The sequence below is a fragment of the Neoarius graeffei genome, chromosome 21 (assembly GCF_027579695.1).
Source record: "Neoarius graeffei isolate fNeoGra1 chromosome 21, fNeoGra1.pri, whole genome shotgun sequence".
Taxonomy (NCBI): Eukaryota; Metazoa; Chordata; class Actinopteri; order Siluriformes; family Ariidae; genus Neoarius; species Neoarius graeffei.
Window position 1 is genome coordinate 8,676,735 of NC_083589.1, and position 13,128 is coordinate 8,689,862.

A 13,128-nucleotide genomic window follows, 5' to 3' on the forward strand; every position below is an offset into this window, starting at 1 on the left:
ATAACGATCCGTTAGATAAGACCTGAGCCAGGAGAGGGCCATTCCCTTAACTCCCACAACATTTTCTAGTCTATCCAGAAGAATGGAATGATCAATGGTATCAAATGCTGCACTAAGGTCAAGCAACACAAGTAGCGAGACACAGCCCTGATCAGACGCCAACAGTAGGTCGTTTACTACTTTAACCAGTGCTGTCTCTGTGCTATGATGAGGTCTAAATCCTGACTGATACATTTCATGGATGTTATTCCTATGTAAATATGAGCATAACTGCTGTGCCACAGCTTTTTCAAGGATCTTGGAGATAAAGGGGAGGTTTGATATTGGCCGATAATTGGACAGCTGACAGGGATCAAGGTCAGGTTTTTTAATCAGGGGTTTGATAACTGCTAGTTTAAAGGATTTGGGTACATAGCCAATCATAAGAGAAGAATTTATTATTTTTAGAAGCGGTTCAATTACTCCAGGCATTATCTGTTTGAATAGATGTGTCGGTAAGGGATCTAGTACGCAAGTTGAGGCTTTTGATGTAGAGATTAATGAAAGTAATTCAGTTTCTTTTAGGGGAGTAAAACATTCTAACTGATGATCTGATACAGTTATATTGTTAACTACAAGGTCACTTTCATTGTCTAACCTTAAATTAGTAGTTTGAATTTTTTGTCGGATATTCTCAATTTTGTCATTAAAAAAATTCATGAAGTCGTTGCTACTACATACTGCAGGTGTGCATGTGTTGATAGTGGACTTATTCCTGGTTAATTTTGCTACAGTATTAAATAGGAATCTAGGATTATTTTTGTTATCTTCTATTAGGGAGGAGAGATATGTTGATCTCGCAGCACTAAGAGCTTTTCTATACTTCAGGAAGCTCTCCTTCCACGCCAATTTGAACACTACCAATTTTGTTTGACGCCATTTACGTTCCAATTTTCGAGTGTTCTGTTTTAATGTGCGAGTGTCATCATTATACCAGGGTGCTAATTTTTTGTCTCTGACCATTTTCCTTTTTAGAGGAGCTACATTATCTAAAGTATGGCGGAATGTTGACTCTAAGCATTCAGTTGCCTGATCGAGTTCTGCAGGGGCTGACAGTGACCCAATCAAAGTTGACAGCTCTGGGAGATCATTTATAAAGCTCTGTGCAGTAGTTGACGTGAAAGTACGTTTAATACAGTAGCGTGGTGAGGTGCATATATTATTACTCAGACATATTTTGAATGAGATGAGACAATGATCTGAGATAACTTCAGACTGTGGAAGTATGACTATATTGTCTACGTTTAATCTGAATGTTAGTATTAGATCAAGGGTGTGACCACCATTATGGGTCGGTCCTATGACATTCTGCTTAATCCCGACTGAATCTAAGATGGACACAAACGCTGTTTTTAAAGGGTCTTCTGGGTTATCGAAGTGAATATTAAAATCTCCGACAACTAAAGCTTTGTCTAAGGAAATAACCAGATCTGAGATAAAATCTGCAAATTCAGAAAGAAACTCAGAATATGGCCCCGGGGGCCTGTAAATAATAAGCAATGGAATTAACTGGGTAGACTTATTTTTCGAGGCTACATACATTATATGAGTATGAAGAACTTCAAATGTATTAAATTTATAACCAGGTTTGTGTGTTACACCTAGATAATCGTTATAAATAACCGCGACGCCTCCTCCTCTGCCAGTTAGACGAGGCTGGTGTATATAACTGTATCCAGGAGGACTCGCTTCATTTAATGCTATATATTCATTTGGCTTAATCCATGTTTCTGTTAAACACAGTACATTAAACTCCTGATCAGTAATGAGTTCATTAACCATTAGCGCTTTAGATGTAAGAGATCTAATATTTAATAGCCCCACCTTTAGATCAAAGGTGCTGGCAGCAGCAGTACAGTCAGTCTGATCTAATTTTATATTGATTAGGTTACTGGAACAAACTCTCTGAAAATTTCTACCTTTTTGTTGAGCTCGGGGAACAGACACAGTCTCGATGTAGTGGGCCCTGAGTGACGACTCTGTGCAGCTAGCAGACAGTCGGTTTAGCCTGTTCGTCTGCTCCCTGGCCTTGGCTCTGGATTGTCAGAAATTAACTAGGCCTGTTCTGAGACTATGACCTATGCTGCAGGAAATGAGAGCAGCACCTTCCCGAGTGGGATGGATACCGTCCCGCCCTAACAGGCCAGCAGTGCCCTCAAAATTAGCCCAATTATCTATAAAGCCCACACTGTTTTCAGAGCACCACCTGGACAGCCAGCAGTTCAGCGACCATAACCTGCTGTAAGCTACATCGCCACGCCGCATTGGGATGGGGCCAGAGCATACTACAGCATCGGACATCGCCTTCGCTAATTTAAACACCTCTACAAAGTTACTCTTAGTAACCTCAGACTGACGAAGGCGTATATCATTAGCTCCTGCATGGATAACTATCTTTGAGAACCTGTGCTTGCCTAGGACCCTAAGATTACCTGCTATGTCCGGCGCCCTGGCTCCCGGTATACACCTGACTAAAGCTGCTGGTGCCCCTAAAGGCTGAGCTAATTTCACGTGCCGTATGATAGAGTCCCCTATAACCAGAGCTCTTTCAGGTTTCTCAGTGGGTGCATCACTAAGGAGAGCAAACCTGTTCGACACGTGACGCGGAGAGGAGTGGTGCTCCCGTGGGCGAGCCTCAGCGGTAGCTTTGGCTCTACGCTTATGCCGCCGAGCCGTCACCCATTCGCCCCGCTGTAAGGGCTCTAATGCCGGAGTTGGGGGATTGCTAACTCCACCTAGGGCGTCCAGACTTTCCCTAACAGAAACTACACTGTTCTCACGCTCACTAACCTGCTCTAAAGCCTGGACACGCGCTTCTAGCACTGAAATCTTCTCCGTCAGAGAGCTAACTAATCTGCACTTATCACAAGTAAAGCTAATAGAGCTATCGCTAGTGACGGAGGAAGAATGACTAAACATCCTGCACTCAGCACACTGAACAGGCTGAAGGTGTGCCATGATGAAAAGATTCACGTACCCTTAAATGAAGATCTGTTGATATTAAAGCATATAAGATAGATAGATAGAGATATAAGATATTAAACCAAGAGTGATTTAAAATGGGTAAGTTTCAGATAGAAAATAAAAGAGACAATGAGTGGATAAAACAGTTAATACACCAATTAGTTTACACTAGGCTATTTATGAGGTCTTAGCCAGGACATACTTAATGTAAACATGTGTAGCTTACCTTTGATTATTTGGGAGGCTTTCGTTTTCCCCATGGAAAATTTCTTTGCAATGGAAGAGTCTGGGAACATTCCCGCCACGCACTTGTTGAAATCATCAAAGAAAGAGAGGCTAATGTTTTTCTTAGCTATTAGCATCGCCATCTTCACCTCAGACCTAATCAGTGTTGCCAGATACTGCTGACGTTTTCCAGCCCAAAATATGTTCAAAACCCGCCCAAATGCACTTGAAACCGCCCAATCTGGCAACACTGGACCTAATCACTTGTTCAGCCTCGCCTCCGGACGTAGTTATGTAATTACTGATGCCTGAGAGGGCAGGGATGTGAATTCATGGCCCGACTTCCTGCTGTAAACTCCTGTCAGAGGCGCGTCATGAATTCTGGACCTACCGACTTTTATATAATGTGAAAATACGGGATATTTTCGGGAAAATAAAAAAACGGGAAGACAGCGGGAAATAAGTCAAAATAAGGGATTTCCCGGGAAAAACGGGAGGGTTGACAGGTATGGTGGAAGTGCTGTTGGAGAAACAGCTAACATAACAGCAGTATGGATTATACCAGACATGTATTGGGTATCTGGTGAGCCTTTGCTTGTTGCACAACACTGTTTTGTCTACGAGAAGCGCAAATCAGCTCGTTACTCAGTGAGCACCCGCTAAGCTAATGTCACATCATCATGATCTGATCTTTAACTTCTCCTCACAAAACACTTTTCCACATCAATAAACGCTTTGTGAACGCAACAACAAGTCACTATATTGATTAACTATCCATTGCACATATCCATAATTACTGAACATCATAATGATTTGCGTTAGCTTGTCTTGGATCTGCTCTGTGGACTGGATGCACAGACTGAATGCTTTGTGTGGAGGTGCAGTAGCATTGACGATGTGCTGTAGTGGTTGGCTAGTTTGGCTTTCCAATAGATACACTCTATACATTTTTGCTCTGTTTTATCTTGAAATGATCCCAAACTTTTGACATTTTCTGTCGTTTTCTCTGCCCATACTCTTCTCCTCACCCCTTGCTGTTTTCTCCCTCTTCCTGCTCTTTTCAAACCGTGTCATCAAATCACGTCCAACATCTCCTTCACGTCACGTATCCACAGCAGCTCGTTGTGCCACAGTAATAATCATCCGTGCAAAACACAGTGAGCTGATAGGAAATAAACGAAGCCTCGATGCAAAAATATACATCAAACATTTTTAATAATCAAATTATTCAAGTTACTCGAGGAAACGTTTCAGCCGTGGTTAGAATATCGTCAAAATAGTTGAAACAATCCAGCATTTTCCTTTTGGAAGAATACAAGACACCAGAGGTGGAAAGAGTACTAAAATATTATACTCAAGTACAAGTACTGTTACTCTGATGAAATTTTACTTAAGTACAAGTAAAGTTACCAGACAAAAAATCTACTCAAGTAAAAGTAAAAAGTAGATCATTTAAAATGTACTTTGAGTAAAAGTAAAATGTTACTTTTAACAATGGGTGTTTTTTGCCTCCATTGTGTTGTGTAAAAATGAAAAAGAAGAGGAAACAAGGATATATGTACATCTCAACCCAGATGTTTTATTTAAAGGAAGTGCATCAAATTGAATGCTTAGGATAATGCTGCATTAAAACTGAGACAAACAAAAAAGGTCAATACACACAGTCATGTCATTTACATCGCCCTGACCACACACAAAGCATTGTACACGAAATATGAAAGTGAAATGTTGCACCGAAATCTCGTAGCTTGCCTGTGTGCACTGTGTGTTATTGAACAATTCAATTCAAACATTATTTGTTTTGCTTAGTATTCCTTTCTGGCCTGTTGGATGTAGAATGGTAGGAGGACTGATCACGTCAGGTTGGCGAGCTAACTTGCTTGCATGATTAGCCAACCGAATAACAGACTAGTTACCATTATGTTACAGTACCAACAGGTTGCTACTTCAACATTAGCAATGCCATCCACTATTTTTGGAATATAACCAGCCTATTGTCGGTTTTACTATGGAAAGGAAACATTATGATCAGGGGCGCAGATACGTTTTTTGAACTGGGGGGGACAAAAAACTGGGGGGGACAAAGCTGCCAGCAAACCAACCCCAACCCCGATATGCCTGTCAAACTTGTTGTGGGTAACCATAGCAACCAAGCTCGAGCTCGAAACCTGTGCAGTCTGTGCAACTCAACCAACCGAATATCAGTCTTTGTTTTGTTTTATGTGAGTTGTTGCAACTATGTATACACTGCTGTGCACCTCAATAAACCGAATGGTAATTAGTCTTTTGATTTTTCCGTGAGGTTTGCCTTATGCAAAGAAAGACAGCATAGACGTTTTTTCCTCCCTATAAGTGGGGGGGACCGAACGAGGTGAATTTAAATCTGGGTGGGACGAATCCCACCCGTCCCACCCTCTATCTGCGCCTGTGATTATGATGCCAATGACAATACTTACCTCAACATGCTTGCGCAGATTAGACGTTGAATTTTTGTATGCCGCAATGGTTGTCTTCTTGGGCACACAATCTGCATTGCATAATGAAACTGTCACCCCTTTTCTCTATGAAGCTGAAGTGATCACATATGTAGGGCCAGGGGTGCACTTCATTACTGGAAGAAATTGCGTTTTCTGCAGGGTCGTCCACCACAGGTTCCTCGGTCTCCTCCATGTCCGCAGGGGCGCTTTATCAACACCCGTGGCCCAGGGGCTAGGCCCCTCATAGGCTACCTGTCAACCCTACCCTTACCGTTGGCCAGGAAAACACTCTTATTTTATTTACAATACGTGTCAAGCATTTACAGTGTAAGCGCGTAATTAGCCTAGAAGCCTACGATAGGTTACGTTTGGCTCAGCGTAGCTGCGCAAGGCCCACGCTCACATCGCTCAACACATCCGACCACAGCGGGAGAGAAGAACGCGCGCATTATCATTACAGAGCCAGTTCTGATTATTACCACGGACAGGACAGTGATACTGCGTAACTTTCACGCAGGGGCATGGCCAGAGATAACCACACAAGCACGCGTGCGCTAATGTAGACCTATGTGTTGTAAACATAAAACACACACACCTACAGACAAGTCCTTTTAAAAAATAAAATACATAAAAATAGCTCGGCGGCATGAAAACAAACATTCATTGCAAGACAAGGTGCCCTAGAATCGCCATCAGTTTTTAAATATCTATATGGACTTTGTTGTCAGGATTGCACAGCATGAGATATCAAAACTGTACCCAGATACAGGCTTCAAGTTCAGATATTGCATTCCAAATGAGGTATCCACAAGAGAAATGCGTACGAAAGCACGAGCATCAGGAGAGGGTTGCATAACAGAGATTCTATACGCAGACGATCAGGCCATACTCGCTGGATCCATCGAGGAGCTTCAGAATATTCTTCAGTTGTATGATAAGACCTACACCCGCTTTGGTTTACAAATATCATATGTCAAAAGAGAAACAATGGCTTTTAACGTCAATGAGGATATCAAATGTAAACCAAGTATCATTTCCCTTGGCGGCACTAATATTAAAAACGTCCGCACCTTTAAATATCTTGGTTATAATGTCAGCAACTGTGATGAATCCTCACACTTCCTGCATGCTAGGATAAGTGCTGCATTCATGAAATGGAATGAACTGAAACACGTTCTAACCGACCACCGAATACTACTAAAAACCCATATAAAGTTCCTAGTGGCATGCTTTCGATCTCGTCTCCTTTACAGCACACAGGCATGGCAACTATCATCCAGTGAAATTCACAAAATTGAGGTAGTGTGGCACGGCTTCCTAAGGAAAATGATTAAAGGTGGATATAAACGAAAGAATGCCCCTGACCAAAAGAACACTACAAATGAAGATATAGACTGGAGCTACAAGATGTCCAATGCTGACCTCCGGAAACTGACAGGAACCCAGGATATAAAACTATCCTGCTACGTACAACAACTAAAATATATTGCTCACATTTGCTGGATGGGCAATAACCAAGTGCAAAAGCAGCTCCTGTTTGACAAAAATGGTTACAAATGGACGAAATGGGAAAATCTGCTGGGCATAGACACCCAACAGATAAGACGTATGATGATGGACAAATCAAACTTTGAGCAACTGCTGCAACTGCTACAGCAGAAGCACCCCTAGAGAGTTTTTCTGACAGGGGAACATGATGATGATGATGATGAAGGTACTTGGCTCGGCGGCCACATGAAACGTAAACACCATGGACAGCGGCCAAACTCATAACTCTACAGACTGAAATACACAAAACCAGGTCCTACTAGGGTCTATTTTACCAATCTATGTTCAAGCATCATGCAAGTCTTCCTTCTCCTTGAATAAGACCGTGCATTCAACTGCCTTTTTGACATGACTGCATCGAAATACCACTTGCAACAATATTTCACGCACTCCATCAAGAAAAAAGTTAAACATAATGAACATGGGCATACTGTTTTGAGCATATGATTTTTTAAAAAGAAACTAGCTACATCAAAGTCCTTCAATAAACCCATCCTTTAGCGCAAATGAGCTTAACCTAGTTCAAAGCATGACGCTAGCAGTAGCTGCATAAGGCAAAATCGTGTGGGCCTTTCGTCAACAACAAGCCACGGCGGGCAAACATTAATAATCAAGCGTCCTTACCTTAAAACGTTGTCTTGACCACAGAACTTCTCAAGTATTTCACTTAAATCTACACGGGTTAACAACACACCCAACACAGCTAGCGAGAAATGTGGATATGCGCTAGCTTTGTATTGCTATTCCCCTCAGTATGCTTACACTGTCTGCTGCCCGAACTGTGAAAATTATAGGCTACAATCTTTTCATCAATTTCTTCAGTAGATGCTGTTTTAGACATTTTATTATCCCCATTGAAATATGCTATTATACTAACAGGATTATAACTCAAATCACACGACACGTATTCAAATCACAACTGATTTATTTTACTGTTGGACAGATCATAGCATATCTAGCCTAGCTGCACATAGCCTAGCTGCTGGTAGGCTGATAACTGATAAGTAGCCGATATTCTGAACAGATTGGTGATCCTTACCTTAAAAAAGTCTGTGACTTTAGGCAATGATTCTATCATTACCTGCATCTCTCTCTTTTTTCCTTTTATGCACCCCGCTAACATGTGAACGCTTCATCTTTCAAAGTCTCTAAATTTGTGTCTCAGTAGTCTGCAGTCTTTGGCGCGCTTTCGTGCGTGACGTTACATTTTGTTACATTTTATTTTGATACAGTTGTGGGTGTTCGTTTCGCGAACCACATCCACCATGTCTCTTACAGCAGGCTACTGTGCGCTCATTTATTTCTAACCTTATTTCTATCCGTACATTAATGTAGGCCCACGATTCCGACAGTTTATTATTTTATTAATATTACAAGGCCCCTGATTGGCTGTGGCCCAGGGGTTTGAGCCCCCCGAAGCCCCCCCCACAAAGCGCCGGTGCATGTCCGCCATCGTCTGTGTGAGACTCACGCGCGCGACAACTGTCCTTCCCGTGATTCATTTCCAGAATGCATTTCCCCAGGGGCGTCAGAAGCATTTTTAATGTGGGGGGGACACACTGGCGGGGGGGTCCTCCGCCAGAAAAATTTTAATTCATTTTCAACAATAAGTCCTCATTCAACTAGTCCATATATTCATCAGCCTGTTTTTAAAACCACCGCTACGCCTAAGATAATGAGATGAATGTGACACAATTTATCACCAACAATGACTTTATGGGTGCATTTTACTTTTTATTTTGTGTTTTCTATTTAGTTTTAGATGTAACACAACATGCCACTGGGCCAAGCAATAGTGACACTCAACTGTATGTTTAAAAATAAGAATATTCATAATCTCACACAATGAACAGGCATAACATGGCATCATGCAAACTTCATACACAAAATCACACAGTGTCAAGCAACGGTGACACATAAAAAATAACTTCACACAATGAACAGGTGCCATTTTGTTCACCACCAACAGTGACTTTAGTGGGTGCATTTTACTTTTTTCTGATTTAGTGATACTCATAACAAAAATGGCATGGCATCATGCAGTCTTCATAACACAAAATTACACTGGCTCAAGCAATGACACATAAAAGAGAACTTCACACAATGAACAAGTGCAGTTTTGTCAACCTACATGCAATGGTGGTACTACAGTAGCATTTACAGATTAGTAGAACAAATAGATTTATAGATAGAACTCCTTCTTACATTGGTGCCACCACAATTTCTACCACTTCATAACTTTTATCCCCCTTTCCTTCACAATCCACCTGGAATAACATCCATCTCTCTCCATTGCTTTCCTTTCTACTATTCCTTCCCCATACACTGATTTCCCATCTTACTTTCCAGAAAACTGCCAAAGACCAGACAAAACAAGGAATCAATAAATATCATCAGAGCAGACTTGACCTCATTCTTGGCATTACAGTAAGGTCGGCCTACTGGGTTTGAATTAAATGATAGCTAACGTTAAGCTAGCTGATACATCTCCTAACATTGACTAGCCAGCTAACTTCACTAACATTTCCATTGGGACAAAAAAACCCTGTCCTGTGGGGAAATTCTGACTGACTTTCCGCTTCTTTGTAAAGAATGTCCTCATGTCCATTGTGTCTGGGGAGGAGCAAATACTGCAAACAATTCATCATCAACCAAGAATACCCCATTAGGTGAAGTTTATTTCATTGTTTAGTTGAACATTAATTTAACGTGGCCGAGGGTTAATTTTGAGGGCAGATAACAAAAGAATAAGGTTTCAGCAAAAGCTAGGCATTGTGAGGTGGCAATGGGGATGACGTCACCTCCTCCACTTTCCAGCAGCTGCACCAACATTTCTGTGCTCGCGCTGAGATTCACTTCCCTCGCGCGCGGTGAGTTGTTGTAGGGAGCGCCCGGAAAACCCGGAGTGGATTTTCAGTGCTCTGTGTTTTCTCTTATCGATCAAGTGGAATGGATTCTTTCACGAAGCAACAGAAACGGCGCTGGGTGAACTCATATTTTATGTTAAATGTGGGCGGGTCCAAACGAAGAATTATGAAATGTGAGGGGGACACGCCCCCTTCACATTCAATGGTGGCGACGCCCATGCATTTCCCCTTCTCCGTTTTAGCCTTTTTTATTTTTTATTTATTTTTTTTACTCAGTAACGGTTGTGATGTAAAATGTACCGAAGTACACTACTTAAAAGAAAACATACTTAAGTAAAAGTAAAAGTACACTCTTTAAAAATTACTTGAAAAAGTATAAGTACACAAAAAAGCTACTCAAGTACAGTAACGCGAGTAATGTAATTCATTACTTTCCACCTCTGATCATGTTAAAACACTCTAACACTGAGAAGAACTCGGATGTGCAGGAGGAGCGAGTGCCAACATGGATTTTAAAGTCACCAAGTGCAATGATGGCAGGACAAAGGGATGAGATGATTGTAAGGAGTTCATTAAAGTGTGATAAGAAGCTCACAGCAGCTTTAGGATGGTGATAGATGAATAACAACAGCACAGGAGGGGAGGAGACAACCTTCAGAGCAAAATATTCAAAAGATGTTTCATGGAATAGTGAAAGTTCTTTAACTTTTCAATCAGACTGATAAAGCACAGCCAAGCCACCCCTCTTCCTTTTAATCTGGGATTTGATCGGTAGGTGTAGCCAGGGGGAGCCTTCATGTTTAAATGTAAGTCGTCATCAGGTTCTTGCCAAGTTTCTGGAAGGAAAAAAAAATCTTGCCCACTTTTTTCTGGGTGATGAGGTCATAGAGCAGTGAGGCTTTATTGGTAATGGAGCGAGCGTTCAATAGGGTGAGACTGAAGCTGAGACAGTCGTGACGGGAAGGTGCAGATACTTTTGGAAGAGGAAGAAGATGGTCAAGATGATCTCACATAAAGTGTTTTTACAGTTTAAGTGACTTGTTTGCTTTTATTTGTTCCAAGGTATCAGCACTTTTCCCATTTAGCAGGTGATTCATGATGTGTGTGTTTGTGAACAGTGGGAACGAATCCATATCAGAATGTCTTCATTTGGGTTTTTTCCACTGACGAACTCGAGTTCTGTTCAGTATGTTGCCTTTGACATGTTGTGTAAAGTGTCAATATGTCTCACTTTCTCTTTCCAATGTGTTTGACACCGTGTTTACACACACTGACCTACAAAATGTCCCTCGTGACGCCTCTAGTGACCTGGAAGGAAAGAAAGTGAGTGAAATCTATTGCTAAAGTGGGACAGTTTGGGAAATATTAAATTTTCTGCCAGTCATCGTCCCAGTTTCATGTAATTTAAGGAGAGATGCTTGAATTTCATGGACATATGTTTTAGCCTCATTCTGATCACTGCACTTTTCTTCTCTGTTTTCTCAGGTCCTTCCCTGTCTTTCTTTGTGTTTTATGACTCGAATCTGAAATACATTTCAACTGTGATGCATTATGATCAGAAGAAAAAAAAAATGTCGTTTATATTTTAAATGTCAGCCTCAGCTCTATAATATGGCTCTATATATAGAATATTAAAGTTATTATCATAAAATATTAACTCGATAATCATGTATAATGATAAATAATATGTGCAACAAATTATAACTATAATAAATACTTAAGTGTGTAAAATGGGATAAAGATAATTAGTAAGCAGTGAATCAGAATGATCAGGACTTTGTTTGTCTGTCCACAGCTGAGAAAGGTGGACTCCTCTCACAGATGTGTGTGTATTAGTGAGTTAGTGTGGTGTGTTTTCTCTCGTCCACAGTGTGTGTCATTGTGCTGTATCACACCTCCCCCTCAGCACCTGCAGTCGCTCCCAGCTGCAGCAGTGCTTCTCTGTGCACTCTCACTGACCCAGGTTTTTGTACGACGCTCTAACACTGTGTGAACACCCAGCTACTACTGATAGAATGTTCACTCTGACAGTAGTAATCTCCTGCATCTTCAGTCTGGACTCCACTGATGGTCAGAGTGAAGTCAGTATCAGATCCACTGCCGCTGAAACGAGCTGGAATCCCTGACTGTAATCTATTAGCATAGTAGATCAGGGGTTTAGGAGCTTCTCCAGGTTTCTGCAGGTACCAGGCGAGACGGTCACCACCATACACACTGCTACTGGTTCTACAGTTGATGGTGACTGTGTTTCCTGGAGCAACAGTTTGCACTGAAGGAGTCTGAGTCACAGTCACCTGACCTCTGGATCCTGAAGAGAAACATAGATTGTGTTTGTAAGCTCTAAAGTGGTGTAGAATTCGTATGAAATGAAGTGTGTGAGGCTGTGAGTTGATGTTAAACTCTCACCTTGAGTCCAGAGGGCCAGTGTGCAGATGAAGACGCTGATCAAAGTCATGGTTGCTGTGGGTGAAGTTGCTGAGCAGCAGCTCTCAGTCATGAAGTGTTAAAGTCACAGGGCTATAAACACTCGCAGAGCACTGAAGCATGGACTGATAATGCAAAGTGTGTGTGTGTGTGTGTGTGTGTGTGTGTGTGTACTGCAGTGTGATGGAGGTTTTTGTACGACGGTTTCATTAGAATGTATCACTGTGGTGGACTTTTGGTGGAGGCTCCAAACTCATTGTGAACAGTAAGTGAGTTTTCTTCTTTTAATGCAAAATTCATTTTCTTCATGACTAATTACAGTAATACGTAAACTTAAACTGAAGAAATTATTAATGTTTTAATTGTGTAATTGATTTTATTGTGTGTTATTATGCTCTGATGATGAATACATTTCAGTTTCAGAACAGATCCCATATCAATGTTCTTAAACATTCAATAAATACACAATTACTGATGTTAAATATGTAATAATTACACACTTGTGATAAATTCAACATGCAATAACTCTGCAGTTACTCTATAATAAACATTTAATAAATATAGTGACTGTGTGCTGATGTAAA

The 13,128-nt window shown here is 41.2% G+C and overlaps 1 gene segment (V, D, J or C); it reads right to left on the reverse strand.

Annotated features, from left to right (window-relative positions):
- Positions 1-12,019: 12,019 nt before the first annotated feature.
- Positions 12,020-12,583, reverse strand: LOC132870003 (Ig kappa chain V region K29-213-like). The segment is given in 2 exon segments: positions 12,020-12,428; positions 12,527-12,583. Coding segments are annotated over 2 exon segments (378 nt in total).
- Between the last annotated feature and the right edge of the window lie 545 nt (positions 12,584-13,128).